Source organism: Seriola dumerili, unplaced genomic scaffold, assembly GCF_002260705.1.
Source record: "Seriola dumerili isolate Sdu_G_001 unplaced genomic scaffold, Sdu_1.0 BDQW01000056.1, whole genome shotgun sequence".
Lineage (NCBI taxonomy): Eukaryota > Metazoa > Chordata > Actinopteri > Carangiformes > Carangidae > Seriola > Seriola dumerili.
In genome coordinates, this window is record NW_019174311.1 from 3,648,406 (window position 1) to 3,668,310 (window position 19,905).

A 19,905-nucleotide genomic window follows, 5' to 3' on the forward strand; every position below is an offset into this window, starting at 1 on the left:
GCGATGCTCTTCCTGTTTTGGTTGCACTATAAGTCAGTTCTGCAGAATTTGCAGGTGACTGTACCAAAGGACACATTGAAAAACTTTTTTTTTCTGATTGTCTAGGCTCATCGTGCTCTGCTATTATCACATTTAATGAGAGAGTTACTTTTGAAAATAATATTTTCAGCAAATATTCGACATGTAAGAGCATGACAGTAAACACATTAAGGGACCATATTTGAAAAATAAATATATAAAAGAAACCCTATCAGCACAAGTAACACTATCAGCACATTTAACTGTAAATTCTTACATGAGGACTGATGCTGAACATTATTAAAATGACAGATCACTACTATCTGCAGAGAAATTATGGCATGTTAAGTGCATTTCATAAAATCCCCTATGAAGCTTGGTGTGAGGTATTTTAAAAATAACATGATTACGGTGTCACCTTCAAAAGTGAACAGAATGAATCCTTTCCTCTTTTTACACATTTGTGAACTGAAACACCACTTTCATTTTAAGAGTCCATTAAATTGGACAACTTCCCCAAGGACATAGCAAAATATAGTCAATGTATAGCTTAATTGCATTATGTGGAGATTAATTCTGGCCCATTAACTTTCATCCAGGTTAGTGCACGGGGTCAGAGAGTGGGGAAAAGGGAAAAATGATGTGGCCTGAAAGCAGTGGAGGGACAAAGCTCTGCATAAAGAGGAAGAGCATGGGGTAAAAGGCACAGAGAAAGAGTATGTGAGAGAGAAACTAAGAAAAAAAAAAAGAGACAGGGAGGATTCGTGAGGCAGCTTTTCCTCAAACAGTTATGTTTGCTTATCCAACTCAATTCCAAATATCTCTTATTGTGTCAGTTTGCATGTTGCAGGCAGCATACCAGAATATAGACATGCTAGTAATGCAGCTGATGATAATTTAACACGGGTCATTTGAAACCTTTGGCAATCTTAACTAATCATTGGCACAGTCACAGGACCACAGTCCACATTCTTTTTTTAAAAAATGTTTTATTGCTTTTTTCATGACCAAAGCACACATGAGCTGGTGTGAGGTAATATCAGCTACCACCCGGGTAATTAATACACAAATATTTCTGCTCTTGTCTCAGATTTCTCAGTTATTGCTAAATCAGTCGCTTGCGCCCTGCTTTTCACATCTCCTGCGCAGCATGTAAAATAATCCCCAAATTTCCATTCACTGCAATGGGGTTGCTCCTCTGCACGGTGGATCAGTATGAAAGAGTATCTGGTGGATCGAAAGGGCATGAAAAATTTAAGAGAAATGGATCAGGTATTTGAGAGGAAATACCTTCATGTTTGCCACAGATCATTTTTTATCAGATCTACCATGTTTTCACATGTACTGAAACCACAGAGGGAAATATTGTATACACAAGTATATGAGTATTTACTGCATGGTCTAATACAATTTACCTTATTCTATAGTTAACTTTTTCGTTTTTCTTAGGCTAGTGAACTGATAAAACATGAAATGATGTTTTAAAATATTAGAACACAGAAATGTTTGGTTAAACAGTCTTCTTTTCCGATTTTGGTGTTGATGACCTCAGTGCTGGGTTGGCTTTAACTGCTACTGTATTTGTGAGGGCATCTCAGGACACAGTATATCATATAGCTCTAAAGTTAGGGCCAACCCACCGACCCCAGTGCGAGACGGAAAGTGGAACTGCACTTTACTGAGTGAGGAGTGATATTTAAAAAGAGCAAGGCAGAGTAAATATCATTGGATGGGAATCATATTTCAAAATTTCTAAATTAAAAAAAAAAAAAATTAAAAATCATTCTCATCACTAATATAAAAAATGTCACAGTTGATTCTGTATTGACTGTGAATAGTTTCAGGCCTGTTGACTATTGCTTTGGAGTAGCTACCAAATTAAAGAAAACATGTATAATTTTATCTGCAGACTCAATTGATAATTATTGCAGAGAGACTCGTGGGTTCGTCATGGGAACACAGACATCCGCTTTTTCATATTCTATTTGCTTAGGGTATTATCATCACCTTCTCCAAAAAATGAGCCGAGTCTCTTTATTCCTTCATGTGGCGTGAAATCAACGAAAGGCAAATGATTGGACTTGAAGGGATTATGACTGGGACCGACAGGAGATAACCTTTCTAAAACACCATGTAAATGAGTTTTCTACTCAAGCCCTATCTGGCTGCCTCTTAATGATGATGTGACACCAAGTGGGAGACTATGTGTGGCGTGTGGGTTCAGGTGAGATCGTCCCCACCCCAATCGCTACCAACCATCCCCAAAAATAAATAAATAAATAAATAAATAAGTGAATAATTCTCTCTTTTTCTTTCACTCTCATCATTTTCCCTCCCTGTTTGCTAACACATCTGACATTTCCCTCTGCAGTCTCTCTCTCTCTGGTGACACCGGAAAATCTACAAAGAAGTGGTTCCTAATCTTGACACTTCAGGCAAGCAAAATCCAACACACGACACAGACCTGCCTTGTCTATATTTGTTGCAATTAGGCCACATTTTCCCTCCCTGATATGATAACAGATGGGCATTATATCTCCTTTTGGCAACCAAACATGGACATCGGTGTGGCACAGCTTCTCTACTCACAGGACTGAGAGGCAGAGGTGTTGCTGCTGATAAACGTGCATGCTAGTGGCTATATATGGACTAATCTTAAGTTTGAATACCCTTCTAATGGGTGTCCCTTTCGAACCACACATGCACAATGTAAACCATTTGCTTAAGAAATAATAATGTGCCGCGTTTTCAGTGGAGTTCAGTCTGGGAAAGTTTTGAATAGCGAGATTCTTTTATACGGTACAATAATTTAAATAGAGTTTTAAAAAGCAATTTGTCTTCATGTTGGTGAATTAGTTTAAGTGTGTTTTGTTTAAATGGACAGTGGTATCCTAATAAAGAGTTGGTCTGAATAAATGACATTATGTGCATTTGTTTGGACTAATTTGACACACACAAAACTGTACAGAGCTTCAAACTTCCTCGCTGTTTGGTTAGTTAATTAACAGGCAGTAAATAGAGAGGGCTTTGAAATAGCTTGAAATGAACAATAACCTTTTACAGTGAACCCAGAATTGCAAATGGAAGTCATGGTCAAGCCTGTTTGATCCATCGCTATGAGCATCTCTGTCATTGCTTTCATAGTTTTTATTCATTGGTTTTTCCATTGACTGGCTTATGAGGGCTCTAATGCGACATCTAAATTATCTAGGAAAAGTATTCTGGGGTTTTGCACTGATAGGAAATCCGCACGATGCCTCAATGTGAGGAGTTAAATGTTTTGAAGGTCGCAGTTTCTCTCATTGATCTTGCAATGTTTGTTAATTACATTGTCACTGATGTTGTGAGAGATAATTAAGCCACTATGTTTATATGCATAATTATGTGCACTCCGCATCAGCCTTTGAAAGACAGCGGCGAGAGAGAGAGAGAGAGAGAGAGGCGAAAAAAATGTTTTAATTGTGAGCTGAGCAGAAACATGGCAATATAGATGCCCTAGTTACAATCAACAAAGAGCAACTCTGAAAAAAAAAACACACACTAAAGACAAGATTTGCAACTGATGCAGTATGCTCTCCCTGCAGTCTTCAAACACTCTGGCTTTGTTGTGAGATGTAAAGTTGTAAAGGAGCCAGTGGAGGGAAAGGTGTAGACCTGCTACACAACAGTAATACATATTTACAGACAGGCTTTTTTTTTATGGCATGAAATACACACAAAATGACTAATTAAAACCACAAAGCCTTTTTCATTTGCCTCTGAAATGAAACCTGCTTCATTTTCTGAGAAGCCCCTGCCCCCAATTCTGTGTGGCCAAAGCTACTGCTGTACAGTCTGTGAAAACAAATGAAGACAAAAAGAGCTTGTGCACATGACTCTGAGGTAGATACCTAAACCTAGATGAAAGACCGAAAAACTGTTAAACTGATGTGAGCAAGCACAAAACAAAACTTGTTTTTGTACCACAACAACCGGTCGCGCCTGCAAATTGCTGTTTTTTTTTCTCTCTCTGGTTGTCTCTCAGGCTTTATCTATTCATATAACCGGCAACGTTTTTTCTCCTTTTTACAGCTCTGTGTTTTAACTTCTGCTATACAAAGGCCAATCTCTCCTATACTGCGTATGTGTCTAGTTTCAAGGGTCACAAAGTGTATAACTGTAAAGGGCACTTTCTTAAAAGATTGTTTGTGCAGTTAACACATTCTCTTGCTACTTCAGCGTGACTGTTGGAACTCTCTGCCAGCTTTATCTATTTGATAATCAGTAAATTATACCGAGGGAACATCATGTCACAATTAAACAGAGGTTATTATGAGTCATTTACAAGAGCACATAGTATTAAGGAATTTATTAAAATATGTTCATGTCTGCTAACAATAAATACATGGAGCCATTGTTGTTTGTGAGAAGACAATAACGTATTTAAGCGTGATATGCAACTGCAATATAACTTCTCTATTCCTGACTTGATTTGACAATTGATCTCTTGTATTCGCCAACTGTGAAAAAAAAAAAAACCCAAATTCCACCAAGGCCGACTACAACTCCATGTAATAGAGGAGCTTGAAGCAGTGGCTAAGTTTAGTGAGCTTAGGGAAAAATCAAAGACTCAATATGTAATCCTGGGTGTAATATGAAGCTTAGCCTGGCCCTGCCATGCGCTGTTGGCCCACAGCTGCTGGGAGAGTGCATAAACGGCCTTACGTTGAAAGCCTACTCCATTTATGAATTTCTTCGTACAGTTAACCACACACTGACAAGTTACTCCCCCCCCCCCCCCGGCCTGCCACTTGAATCTGTCTTTGGGGTAATAATGTCACTGGCTATTCATAACGTAACTCTAGAGTGTGTCTTTCCAATATTGGGCACACTAAAGCTTATGTGGATGTGGAAGTGTCCCTCCGCCCTTTATCTGAGCCTTTGCCCCTTAATACTATGGAGAGGACAGTTTTGAAGGGCAAAGGTAGTGTTGGTGCAAGATGTATAAAAAGAGTCAAGTTTAGTCTGACAGGGACGTGACACTGCACAATAGGGAGGACAGTCACAATGTACCTGGAGAGGAGAAAGGTGCTTGGCGACTCGGGGCCTCGCTTGGCGGCATGTAGGTGTCGTCTTTTGAGGGCCTGTCGTCCGCTTCTTTGTCGTCATGGTAACTGCCATCCTGAGACCCCGCCACAGGATCGGCCTCCTCCGCATTGTCTTCCTCGTCGCTGCAGCCTTTGGGCTGTACCATGTACACGCCCTCAGGAGGGCCATCTTCGTCATTGCTGACTTTGAGTTCATGCTCCTGCTCGTCGTCAGGAGCTGGCGGCTCATCGCTGTACTCGCCGTTGACCCACTTCTCGATGGCCTCGCGTCTCTTCTGGTCCTCCTCTAGACTCTGATTCAGGCTCAGGCTCTCGGGGAAGTTGGTCTCATTGTCATCGTAGTGGGAACTGCCACGCTCACTGTTTTCTGCTACACTCTGGTCTCCCTCTGCATTCTGGGAGCTGCTGTCGAACACCACCTGGCGGCTAAGCTTGGCACAGATAGCATTGAGTTTTAGGCCACCTTTCCTTTTGGCGGCCATCTTGGATTTTCCTGAGGTCGTTTCAGTGCATAAACTCCTTTCAGCTGATGGAAAGAAGAACAAAAACAAAAAATGTACAACATTAGTCAAGAGAAATCATAATAAGACTCTCAGTTACAGTTTAAGAAACATTTAAAGAAATATAACTCCCTCCAAATGAGATCCAGGTACGCTTTCAGTATCACCAGAAACAAATATGGACCAGCTTTTCCATGTCAGTGAATTAAGCTGATTTTGAACATCACAATGGAAAAACAAACTGATATAGAACAACAGTGGCCGCTGCTATTAATAACATCCAAAAGCACTTAACAATAAGAGCACAAGACTAGAAGGACACACAGAGATACTGTACATATCGCTCTAAGTCACACCTCTTCGGTCAGCTCAGAGTTTAACGCAGTGGTGGAAAAAAAAAAGGAGAAAAAAAAAAAAAAAGCACAGGCAGCTGAAACCACAGGCAGATAGGTATCAGACCCCCTACGGTACTACAAGCAGCAAATACACGGCTACATAATCCTTCACATGACAGCGCTATAGAGACACTGTGAAATGTTATCTTCACTCTCACCTCAAGAGGCTGTGGTCTTGCTACTGAGTGGGGGGCTGCTCAGCATTAAAGCTGTCAGAATGTGGAGCGAAAATGCTGAGCACTTTTGGGCTTTTTGGAGCCGTGTTCTCATGTTGGCTATTCAGAGAGATTAGACTCTATAACTGTTTCTGTGGAGGCTGCTGATTTCACTTTATTAACAGGAAAATAAAGCACCGTGTATATCAGCTCTTTTCTACTTTTACCGTTGATCTAGCCAAGAGGGCAACACGGGTATGTCATGCAAGAAGAATAGCAGTAGTTCCTGTGTTTTACATGTCTTCACTTAACAAGACATACTACACAGGCTCCACATTTTTTTCCCCAGTGTGGCCTCCCTGAACAATAGAGTATGATAGAGTGTGCTTTGGGGCAGGAATGGGTGGCATTATTTCAACCCAAGTGGGGCTATCTTTATAACATGTCCTCTGATGAGGCAGGAACAGCTGCCTGTGGCATTCCATATCCAGAGCTGCCTTTTTAGGGCAGAAACTGCACACTGTTACCTTTCACTTTATTTCCAGAGCCACCAAAGTTCACCTTCCAACAACGTTTTCCAGACTCAAAATCAAGGCCAGATCTTTATCGTGTTGTAAATAACTTTTAAAAAAAAGGAGGAGGAGGAGGTGAGTGTGAGTAACACTGTATCTACTTGTAGATTGTAGATTCACCGGGGATCAGACAACCATGTTCACTTTTTTATTCAGTAGTATGTAAAGCTTTGTCAGTCGAGGCTCTGTGGAAACTGTTAAACACAGCAGAGATATTTCTTCTTGTGTGAAGTTGTATTGAATCTTAACTCAGCCGCACTGTGTGTAAGATAATAGACTATACTGAGCTACGGACACACCATTTCAGCAGAGAAAAAATGTGCGATATCAGAGGTAACAAAGTTCTATCTTAAAGACTCAATTCACTTTCTACAACAATGAGTACGAGCCTCTTCATTTCCCTTCAGCCATAAAGCCAAGCACAATCATGTGTGAGCCATTGCCAGCATTATGTAAATCACATCGGTGCAACATAAAAGCCTGTTTTCATTTTCTTTTGCAAAGCTGTGGCATCATTAGAGGATATACAATTTGAAGGAGTTTACAGATCACCCCCAATGCCAGACAATGCACCCCCTGCTCCCCACACATGCTTTCTCAGTTACTGTATTTACATTGCGAGCTTCCTCTCTGAAACAATGACTTCAGGAATTATGTAGTTTTGAGGGGGCCATATATCAGCGGCACATTACTGTACAATTTAGTGTTAGACAATTGCTGGCAGGGGTGAAAGGGTCACCTTTTAGAAGACAGCAATTTTGAAAGAAAAAAAAATCAGCTGGAAAAACTATTAGGAAGTAGAAGACATAAATTTTCTAGATTTTTTTTTTTTTTTTTTTTTAGAAATACTCTCCAAAGGAAGATTGAGGTCATTTGGGTGTTGCAGTGGAGGTGATTTTTTTCTGTTTACTGTGTTCAGTATTTCATGCTTTAACTACTGATTTCCTTTCCATTGCAATCTCAAGCTCCTTGTAGGAAATGACCCCTACGCAGTTGTTTCTTTCCATTAGTGCCTCTTTATGTATGATTTTCTGTTAACAATAAGGAGCGTGAGTAGAGGACCAAGTGCTACTGGTTGAGGCGTCTAACTGAATTAACAGACATCTTAAGTGTACATATTCAGTGTTTCTTTCTAAAGGTGCGGCATGCTTTAAAACAAATTTAATATTGTGAGCTTCCCCCTGAGAAGGAACATGCTATGGTTGGATGGTTTATGGAAGCTGTCTAAACTATTATTTATGCTGAGGGTTTCTGTCCACAGCAGCTTTTTGCCATTGCTTACAATAGGGATTGCTATGGTAACACTAAGCTGTTTACCTCAAGTCGTTTGTGTGCATGATAGCGTACAATGAGATAAAATCTGTGGGGACCTACATGAAAGAACAACTTTTCCCTCTGGGACCAACTCCCCCACCTCCCTGAGAGTCCAGTAAGCATTCTGCCTTATTAATGAATATCAGAAAGAAAAACAACACTGTCACATGCATTGGACATTATTTACAGTTCTGTTTTAGCCTGGTGTGCTAATTGTCAAGGAGGAGACACCTCAGTAAGCACTGGGAGGTGGAAAAAAAAAAATAGGCAGGTTTGAATTTGAACACAACAGCTGAAACTAATTTTTCCAACTGCTTATGTTAACTGTGACACTATTTTTACTGGAAACAGTGCAGGGCCACAAAGGAGCGCCATATACTGTCTGTATAAGGCCAAAACCTGAGGAAAAAGTCAAGAAACTATTTTGACTGCATTTGGACTCGGTCTGGTTCTTTTTCATCTTCAGTCAAAAATAAGTGCATCATCAAGTTCTTTTGGGTCCTGTTTCTTGTCAGCGCTGGATGACACAGCTCGTGTTCTAGTCTAGCCTGCCGCACTGACAAACTTACTCTTCCACAGCTCTAAGCCCCACAGGTCTTGTTGGTTTTTGATGCAGAGTCTCTGTTTGTGTGCCAGAATGATATCATGCCCAATCAAGTGGTGTTTCAAATCCTAATAACGCTGTTGGAAGTGCATTATTTGTGTGAACGTGCGCAGACTATAATCAAGGCAGCTACGGGTAAGGGATGTGGGAGTTAACAATAGTTGTGACTGGCGGGGCCATGGCTTTACCTCTTTCTGACATACAAGACGAGGCGGCTTACATCCAAACTACTTGTGTAATCATCTTATGGGAAATGTAAAATCACATATGCAACATATAGAAAACCAAATAACCTGACTGTATTGTTCATTCAAAGTGCAGTGCTGCACCACGAACACACCCACCTCCTGCAGAGTTGTCAGTGTGTATGGAGCGAGCACACAGGAGGGTCCGTATATAAGAGAGGTAGATATTACTTGTTTAAACTGAGGCTAATCTCTTCACCTAATCAAACACAGGTACAGGGCTTGTTGTAGATTCCTGCTGAGTTTCAACATGACTGACACAGGGACAAACCCCCTGCAATATCAGGAGTTAATTAATACAAACAGGGTCTGGGAGATGTCTGCTCAGCTCAGGATTATTTTACAATACGCAACCGAGAGTTGCTCCAGCTCTTTAAAAAAAAAAAAAGCGCAGTTATAACTTTATGAACCTTTGGCAGATTAATCGACAAGGCTGCAGCTCCCTGTGTGTAGCTCAGTGAACCTTTTGTGTCTCCGGCTCTCAAGGGAGATGTATGTATGAGAGAGTAAGCGTGCATGTGTGTTTCAGGGAAATCACTGAGCCACACAGGCAAACATGCACAGACACACTTGAAAATTACCATGTTTTTATTTTTGTAAATTTAGGGCTCGCAGGAAGAGAATGTTTTTCTCTTCTCTCCCTTTCTCTCCCCCCCCCCCCCTGCATGGTAGAGAGGTTGCGGCAGCCGCAAGGAAGTCAAGCGGAAAGCCACTGATGGACAACTACGCCACGACACCCAGACCCCAGCATCTGGCCCCTCTCTCATTTTTATTACACAAGAATAACAATAAGCGGGTCGCCGACCCCGCAGTGAGATTTTGCCACAGTTTTCCAACAGTCGGTGCAGCCGATGCTGAGAAATTTCCATTTTTCCGCATGCATATTTAATTGAGTTTTGTCCCAGTGGTGCGGAAATGATTTGTTTTTTGCTCTCTGTTCACTTGACTCCTCTTCGGAGTCGCTAACCCTGATTAAGACGTTCCCGTTAATTTCCCAGCGCACACCTTTTTTTTGTGCATTAATGGTTCTGATCGTCTAATTAAAACTTCTCAGCTCGGCTGCTGATCACCGCTCGTTGTGCCTCTGACCTGAAGTTTTAATTGCCGCATCAGAAGCGATAATAATAATTTTGAGGTTCTGATGATTAAAAACAATGCCATTGCCAACTAGTTGATAGATGGGGGTTTGGGGGTGGGCACATCTGAGGAGAAGTTTATGTAGAGAAGGGATTTAGAAACGGGGCTGTAAAGGTGGGTATACACTACCAAGGAGCAAGAAGAGCGGGGAGAGACTACTATAGGCGAACACCGAGGCGAGGGGGGGGGGGGGGGGAAGAGCATATGGAAATCTCCCAGCCCTCCTGTCCTTCAGAGTCTTCCTGACGAGACAGGTTTGGCTGGGACTGGGACTTAGCTTTCCCCACCTCAAATCTAAACCTGCCACTGACTGATCCACCTCGGAGCTGTACTCACTCGGCAGGTTTGCCGGGTTGGGGACGAGAAGGAAAAAGAGATAGAGAGAGCACAAGCGAAAGAACGATAAAGGGACATAAAAGATGACGACAGTCCAATACCCTCTGCTTATTTTCATAAAAAGATAATAGCACAGTAGGTTCAGTACAAAAGGCACATTGTTCATAAAGTGACTGAATGGAAAAAAGGAACCTACAGTGACTGTTGTCTCTGTCATAAAACATGATACTGATGAGATATGATACGCAGATTACTGTCAAAACAGGAGAAGTGAGTTTGCTTGTGATCTTCTTTTAAACAGTACTTTCACACTGTACTCTGCAGATCACACAAACTGCGGTGATGATAGGAAATGATTCAGGCATGAAGAGAGACTGTGCACCCAGTAAACTCGCCACCAGCACTAATCAGTCACATTTTGTTCTTTTCCTTTTTTTTCTTTTTTTTTTTAACCACTGGATTTCTAATGGATTTTTTTTTTAGGTCCCACTACAGGATCAATGTTTTGCATACTGTACATGCACGCATGCAGGCACACACATACAGTACACAGACACATGGACATACAGTCAGGAGGTAGCTGTCTTCTCTCCGCTTGCCCCTCACCCTCCCCCTCCCCCTGTCCCTCTCTCTCACAAATCTATTTTATTATTAATCAGTTGGTTGCACATCTGTCTGCTTGTTGTGTTTTTTTTTTGTTTTTTTTTCTATCAATAAAGCACTTATTGCTTTTAGTCTAGAATGTGACCTTGCACATTGTGTGCTGTCTTTCTGGGGGTGCCGACCTTGAAGGACCCGTTTGGTCTATTTCACTTCAGCTCCGTCCACGGGCTGTTATCAAACACAAGCCCTCAGCCAAGTGCCACGCTCCCGTCACACTGCCGCAAAACACAAACAAGACGCTGCAGGACAAAGGCAGACACGAACGGCCCCAGTAACACACACACTGACTGCACAGGACAATGGCTGAAGAAAACAATGTATATTTCAAGTGCAGACGGAAGAGGAAAGACGTTGAACTTGAGGGCAATCAGGCAGGAAAGTTGAAATCTAAGGACAAATACGCCCTCCGCCTTCATCACAAACAGGGTAATTATGGTATTTTCCACAGCAGAGGACAAGCAACCTAAAATGGTCTAAGGGAGAAAAAAAAAAAAAAAAAAAAAAAAAACAATCTGACATGAGTGACAAGAACCATTCTGACAGCCACGAACCAAAACAGCCAACTTTTATTCAGTTTGCTGCTTAGGGTAATTCATGGGACACACGGCTAACTTGTTAAAATTGTACATGAAATCTGGACTCACAGCTGGCACCAGATGATGGCTTAATTTATAAGTGTGTGTGTTGCAGGGGGCAGAAGCTTTGCTTTAAAAAAAAAAAAAAAAAGAAAAGGCAATTGCACACAGTCGGGTGATTCCACGGACTGAAACAAGCAAAATTTATTCCTGCAGCTTTGTTTTGAAGCTCAGCTCCCACGTTCGGTTTTTAAGACACCAAGGGTGCAATTTGATAAGCCAACCGCCATGGTAAATGAGCAGACGACCCCTGTGTCTCTCCCTCATGGTCGCTGAGCTTGGTGCGCCAGCAATGCAGTATGGGTAGTACAGTGGAGAAGGGGCTCAGCGGTGCACCTCTCAAGGGCCCTTGAGCTAATATCTGTACAGATTAACTGCTTCAGTTGTATTTTGGTCACGGGGATCTCTCGTCGCCTTTGTGACTTGTTGGGAGGGAGAAGGGGAGATGTGTGTGAGTGTGTGTACATACGGCGGTCACACGAACGTTAGTTACACACGTTCTTCTGTAGCAAAGTGAACGGCCCGCACGTCGAAGAGGTCAGGAGCCCCCGGACGGGTGTGTGTCACTCCGTGTCATTATCTTCGGGGCCATATTTAATTTACCAGAATCCAGAGCCACACTGCTGAGTAAGTCATCCCCATCCTCTTACCACCACCTACCCCCTCTATCTCTCCACAGGACACACACACACACACACACACACACACACACACACACAAACACACACAGTGTCAATCCTCCAGGGTAAACTCAGCACACGCCGCTCCATTAGTTATCAATTAAGTCTGGAAATCTCCACCTGGCTTACACACACAGATGAAGCGGGCGCATATACGTAACACCCCTCTCAACAGGAAGTTGAGGAGAGCGTGTCTTATTTGACTACGAGTGTGTTTGTGTGTCCGTGCGGGTGGCACTTTTGTCCATGAGGTTAACCTTGATATGAGGCCCTGTCAGGCCAGATAATGTCAATCAATGACAAGCCCTCACAGATAACCCCTAATGTGAAGCCTAAAAAGCAAAGCTGTTTAGATCTTTAGACATGCCCCCTTTCACCAGCATATGAATTGCATTACAAGGAAATGAGCTGTGGCATTTCTTTAATAAGACTCTTAAGACATTTTGACAGCATATAAGGCACTCTGCCGTAAAAAAAAAAAAAAAAAAAAATTAAATAAAGCCCCCGCTGACAAAGCCTCCTCACACAAGGCAGTATTGTGATGGGCAGATCCAAGTCCCTGTTAAGTGGAGGAGAGAAAAAGACATGTAGGAGGGGGGGGGGGGTAAAGAAAAAAGAAGGGGGGACCTTTCCCTTCTTTTTTCTCAAGCTCCCGGGGACTTCTTAATTGATTTCCAAGGTTATGTTTCAAATTTGTTTTTCAGATACGGGGGCCCTGTGAATGAGAGTGTGAGTCAATGTTTTTCAAGCAATTTCCCTAAATTCTGCCGAGTTCTCGGCTCAGATCTCGCTGACCTCCCTGTCCCTCTCCTGCCTTTGCTCTTTTTCTTCTCTCTCTCTCTCTCTCTCTCCTTGAAAAGAAAATCGGAGGTGACATTAACCCAAAAAAAGCATGTATTTCCAGACAGGATGCCTGCGCTGACAACATCGATCCCTGGCTACCATTAAAACATTTGCTCTGCCTGACAGACTTTTCCTCTTTTGGACTTTATATGCGGTAGAATGAATCACAGGTGCCCGTTAAAATGTCATCCTGGGCAGGTTGTCTACCTGTCCAAAAATGACCCATGGCTCACTACAGATCGGAGCCTTTTTCAAACATGTTTTTTTTTTTTTATCACATTCTACACTGCACAGTGTATTCTTCTCATGAAGCACAATTAAATTTTGATCAAAATACATTCTTTGTAGGGCTAAGAGAGGAAGTGATGACAATGAGTCTTCCTGCTTGTGGGATTTGCATTTTTTAGAGCCCAGGGCTATGATTCCCCTGCCAGAACTTTAGTTTGTTATCTTTTACTTTTCTGATAAGCAGGATGGAGGTGACAACAGGGTTGCAATGATACATGACATTTTTTAAAGAGTTTGTGTGTCCGTGTGTTGCTGGGGGAGTGTGCGTGTATGTGCACGATCCACTGTAAACACATATGTTAAGTGGCTGGAGCCAATATTAGGCGTGTGTGTTGGTGTGCCGCACGCCTGCTTGCAGGGTTGTAGACAGCAGGGCATTGTGTGCTCCGTGCGTTCCTTCTGCTCCTCTCTGTCTAGTGGCTGCAGGTCACGTCATTTGCACTGAGACACACACTGTCAAATACGCTAGCTGACATTTCTACACACTCAGGAAAAAACTGATCCACAGTGAGGGTAAACACACTCCTGTGCCAGTGACAGCGCTAAAACAGTGTGCTTTACCAAAAAGTTCAATGTGAACTGGAGGCGGAACTAAACGTGGCAGTTTTCACCTAAAACAGGAACATTCTTGTTTCTGGGAGTTCAGTAGGGGGGAGGAATGTGCATGACTGAATTTGAAGGGGTGATAAAACAACACTCACAATAAGGGAGAAAAAAAAAAAAAAAAATGACTGTGAAACGATGAAACAAGCAAAGCTGCTTTACAGGAAAAAAGAATGCTGTCTATTTTGGGTCTCAGTATACAAAAGGAAGTGCTGCTAAGTTGACTCAAACAAATAAATTTGCTTTTGATAAAACCACAGCAACTACTTTTGCATTCTACACCAAACCCACTTTGTTTCCTGCAGCTTTATCTTCATGACTTGCCACATTTGTGAGAAGCCACTCACTAAATTGTCAAGCACAAGCAGCTGAAGGTTTTTCAAACGGTGCAGTGTTGACGGCTTAAAATGTAATTTTATTTTAACAGTGACATGTTAAAGGAGAGCCTCAGAAGTGTAGGGAGCGCTTGCCTATTTGCGCTGTATCCAGCTGCCCGTTTTACATTTCTGCAACATTAATATTCCTCTTATTATTATTTTAAAGTGAAAACGGATACTCTGTTGAAGTGCAAATCTGATGAATTACGGGAGCAGATTGCTGCTATTAATTATTAAAACCTATTTTATAAATATTCAGGTCTGTCATGCATCTAATAATGAACGCTTTAGAGGAGGTTACTTCCCGTGCGCATCCTAATGTGTCAGAAATATCACTTTTAATCACGCTTGTGTCAGCGAGTGCTGGGTTTGAACCTGCCGAAAAAATCTACCAAATCAAGGAAACTCAGGCAGCCTACTACTGTGCTCATCACAGCTCTTCCGTTCCTGCTGTTTCACATGATCCAGGTTCTTCTCCTGCCCCGTCTAAAGAGGTGGTGAACACCTCTCAGCTTCCCGCTGCATTCTTACTGTGGTAATTTGAATGGAGAATAATGCATCGGCAGCACTCTACCTTCTGGACACACCTAGTCCCAGCGCTACTGCTGCCATATGCTGTGTTGATACATATTCATAACACTTTCTCGTGTGTTGAGTGTCGGTGTGCAATGAGGCTTAAATGAGTGTCTCACAACTTCAAATGGGAAGAGGAAAAAAGAAAAAGAAAAAGCCGCGCACAAAGAAAGTTGGACTGCTCTTCCCCTTTTCCACTTTCCTCTTTTCTTCCTCCCTCGTCTGAAAAGACAAGTTCGGGTGCTGATGTGATCCCAGCGCTTTTATGGAGACCGAGAGAGAGGCTGCGGAGTTTCAGGACTATCTTCAAGAAGCTGTGAGAGGCGGCAACTGTCAACAGGGTTCCATGAACTGCGCTGTCAGGTGGTCTCACTGGTGGGGCGAGAGTCCGTGGCACTGTACCACGACCCCGTACACTCCAGCAGTATATACATATGCTGCACAGAGCATACACACAACCAGACAGAGATACACACACACACACACACACACACACACACACTGTGGAGCACTCTAAGATTAACGCTGTCAGAGCTACAATGATACCCCTTCATTATCTGCACACGGGGCCTCCTTCGTGCGCTCGCTTGCCTCACTGTCCTCTCCACTGCTCCTCTATGGAGGTAGTAATTACTAAAGCTAACATTTCTTGCTCTCTGTGCCTTCAACTACCCTCCGCTTCCCCATTATTTCTTTCTCTTTTTGCGGTCTTCTAAAATGCCTTTCCAGACTTTTGCCAACTGGTGACACAGCTGAAGGTATGCCAACGTCGCTGGCAGCACCAGCGTGACTCACGGTGTTTGTGTGAGCGCTGTATTATGAGATTATTTGGTGCCCAGCTGATGTGCAATAAAGGCCCAGTGTGGTACCCCCAGATTCAGATAAGTCCTCTGGGTCAAATACTCATTGTGGTTCAACAACAGAGAGATGCTTGATGTACTAGTGCAGTATCTGTTGTACTATACATTGTTGGTTTAACAGCCCGGGATCAGAGAGATGCTCCCTCTGGCATGGCATTTTTCATTACTAACAACGCTCTTACTCTTTGGCTTTCTTCTTCCTCTCCCACTGGAACTATGGCTTTATCAAAGGTGATAGCTTGCTCAGGCACATTTTCTCAAACGTCTTCTTCAGCCAGCCATTTCCCAAGATGCTCTCGGGTAAACGTCACTCATAAAAACCGGGGAAGATTTGATGGTGAGATCAAAAAGAAAGGAAGGACAGCGAGGAGAGCAGGGAGACAGGGGGAAAAAGGGGAATGATACCCTCCTCCCCCATCCGACACCAACGAGTGCTGAGGGTAATTCCTCCAAGCAGGGCCTGTGTTTTCAGACGCAAATACAACAAAATGCCGGGTACTGCCATGAGACATCAAAATGGGCGATTTTGACTTCAGAGGGTCTTCAGATGCTTGAGGAGTTGTCAGTGTCGGGCCGGTGGGACTGAACAGAGAGAACAGAAGGTACCAGAAGGCTGTTAACAACCAATACGGGAACCACGCCAGAAAGGCCGTCTCCTCCCAAAATGCCAGTCGGCACCAGATCAGTAAAGGCTTCCACCATACTGTAATATCCCACCTGAGCACTTTCATCCACTGAAAGGGAAATGGCTTGAAAGTTTATCATCTGCTGTGTGTCTCCTCGTTATTGTACCACTGGGATAACACGCTAAAAAGTAAAAATTCCACAGGTAGGTGCCATAAAGGCAGCAAGACAAAACGCAAACCACACACAAAGACTTTTTTTTTAACGAAGGAGACTGAGGGCGCCAACAGGTTCCTCGAAAGTAGGATTTTTTTATGTCCTTTGCCTTACAGAGAGATTTTCATCAGCAAATCAAAGACTTGCTTCGTTGTTTGGAGACCTGAGTTGTGTCGTGACACGCCGAGAGGGACGTCCGCATTTTCTCCGGTGTTGTTCTCGCTCATTCTTGGAGCATTAGGCTCACTCTAAATAGCCTCAAGGAGATTAGGCTGGCTCATATTCAAATGCACATTTCTTCTAAAACCCACTCCATGAGTGGGCCAAGCAGATCAGCACAGGAGCCTGGTGAGACGGTAGTCAGAGAAGATTCTGTCATGTATAAATCAGCTGAGAGGAGGAAAAGAGACAGAGAGGAAAAGAGAGAGAGAAAGGCTGAGGTAAAAGACAAACAAGTGTTGGCTCTGCTATATGAGTTTAGTTAGCTAGAGAGTTAGTGCATGAGTTATGGCTAGCGAAGGGCCGAGGGACGCTGTATTTATGAGGGGACTGAGTGAGTGTTAAATCCCTGGTAAGAAATAAAGTTGTCCTTGAGCGAACAGGGGAAACATTTCACTCAGTCTAAGAGGTGCCTTGAAAAAAATGAAAGCCATCCCTCTTCCAGGGGAAGCACGGCTCTGTATTCCCTAAAATTGCTTTATTCCTTAAAAATGCTATAGATCACATCCAAGTGGATTGAATCTCATATTTGAATAGAGAGGAGGATTCTCCGTGTGCATGATATCAAGGGAGTTCATGAGCCAAGCAAAGGGAAAGAATCTGATTCTTCTAAAATTGCATGCGGATTTTCTGAGGGATCTTTGGCTAAGGGGGTCTGCCAAAACACACAGTGCACTTGTTGCAGTGCAAGGGTTCATCCAAGAAAAGTTTTCCATTGTGGTTTACTGAGGAAAAAAAGAGGGTTTTTTTTCAATTCAAATATTTGAATGTAGTTATCGAAATCAGCCTATAAACATATATATCTATCCATCTATGTATCGACATCCACACATATTATATTTCAATTCTTTTTGTCTTACAAAAAAAAAAACTTGTAATGTTGAGTGGAGTCAGTTAAAAAGCCAGAAACAAAGGAAGGCACATGGCCAAGGGAAAAGGAAAAGCTTCACATTGCACTTTGTGCACATCCAAGTCTAACTCAGACCTCTCTCCAAACCCCTGCAGTAGTAATAACAATTATTACTTAAAAAGGCTATATTTTTGCATTAACTTAAAAGGCTATATCTTTTTCTTCCCCTCCAGCCTGTGCGGCCTCACTTACCCTAAGTATCTTCATAAATCACCAGTTACTGTTAACATGTACTCCACAATTCAGTCATCAATCTCCTACCAGGTCAGAGTGAAAACAGAGGGGGAAATGTCTGCTTAGTAAAATGTCTCTCTCGTGAATGCTGCTACCACCACCCACTACTCAAACACACACACACACACACACACACACACACACACACATACAGACACACACACACACACACAATATGCACGTAGTGCAGTAGCGTACACACACACCAGTTAAATAACAAACACACGCGCCCGGCACACAGCAACCAGAGCAGTCCTATGGGACACTGGAGCGGTTGCCAGATCGCCACGGTAACGCAAGCCAAATTCAATTCTGACTTCACCTTTCACTCGGGAAGCTGGTTCCATTTGTTATAAAAACAAATAAACAGCAAGCGTGAAGTTAGAGCTGGCCAACTTCCGCTTTGTCTTTCTTTTCTTTTTCTTTTTTTTTTTTTCTGGGCCTCAACAAGAAATATCAGGCCCAGGCTGTAGCTGTTTGAGAGACAGACACCCACTGGGCCGCATGTAAATCTGTGTTTATGTTCACAGACACAGTATTTATTTAACCAAAAGGAGAAAATCTAATTGTACACGAGGAGGATTATTTCTCTCAGAACTGTGTCTGAAGAAGGGAGAAAAGGACTCTTTAGCCTTTCTTAAACAGACACTATTTACATCAGCAGAGTGGAAAATCCCTCCGATGACAAACCTCTCCATCACAACATCTGTATCTAAACAGCTAAATCAATCTCAACCAACACCGCAAATTATGTCATGTCAGATCTGAAAACATCTGCACTTGACATTAGAGCGGAGGGATTTTAGGTGCTTTTTAATTATTTTTATTTTTAGCTTTCAGAATAGTGCATTTAGATCACTTTTTCCCCTTCAAAGTCAAACAAATTATTTTTGTGTGGCCTTTAACTGCCTGAAAAGTGCTTCATAATAAATAAAAAGTACTGCTAAAAGAATGATGAAAGTAATGTGAAATTAGTGGTGGATAAAGTATTCAGATAAAAAACTGAAGTAAAAGTGGCAACAACACAATGTAAAAATACTGAATTACTAGTAAAAGTCCTGCATTCAAAATTTAAAAGTACAGGTATCGTCAGAAAAACTGAATGAATCAAAAGTAAAAGTGCCTTCATGTCATGCTGAATGGTGTTAACATGCAATTCATTAGTGTGGTAACTGGTTGAGGTGGAGGTCATTCAAAACTACTTTATTTACTGCTGGGTAGTTTAATCTATAACAATTCATTGGATTTATTCTGTTTGCAAAAATATTCATCTGATAAGTAACTAGTTACTAAATGTCAAATAAATCTAGTGGAGTAAAAACCCACAATGTTTAAAAAATAAAGTAGAAACGCTAAGTGTAAAATATAAGACGTCAGGCTGTGGAGTGCTATAAGGCACAAAAAGTCAACAACAAAACTTTTGAGGAAGCAACACACCATTAAAACTAATTAAACACATCACTGACATTCAGTGCACTATAGGTGCAAATGTGTAATCTGTAATTAAAAGCTACAAAAATTTTCCAAAAAACAAACATTACACCTGCTCTGTTTCCTCACTCTCTCTCTCTCTCTCTCTCTCTCTCTCTCTGTCACACACACACAGACACACACACACACACACACACTGTTACTTTGACACCACCCACCACATCACTACACATGCGTGTCTGACTCATGCCAACTGCAACTAGTAGCAGACCCGCTCACCTCGAGGTAGCACTCAACTCCAGTGTGTGTGTGTGAGGGGGGAGAGAGAGAGAGTGAGAGAAGGAGAGAGGGAGAGGGAGAGGAAGGTGTGTGTGAGTCTTACCTGG

At 42.4% G+C, this 19,905-nt stretch overlaps 1 protein-coding gene across 1 annotated transcript in view; it reads right to left on the reverse strand.

The window, feature by feature from the left end:
- casz1 (castor zinc finger 1) overlaps positions 1–19,905 on the reverse strand; it is a 78,698-nt gene that overhangs the window by 27,045 nt on the left and 31,748 nt on the right. The window contains exon 2 of the mRNA XM_022741817.1: positions 5,071–5,631. Coding sequence (XP_022597538.1) covers positions 5,071–5,631 — 561 coding nt within the window. The remainder of the gene's footprint in view (positions 1–5,070; positions 5,632–19,905) is intronic.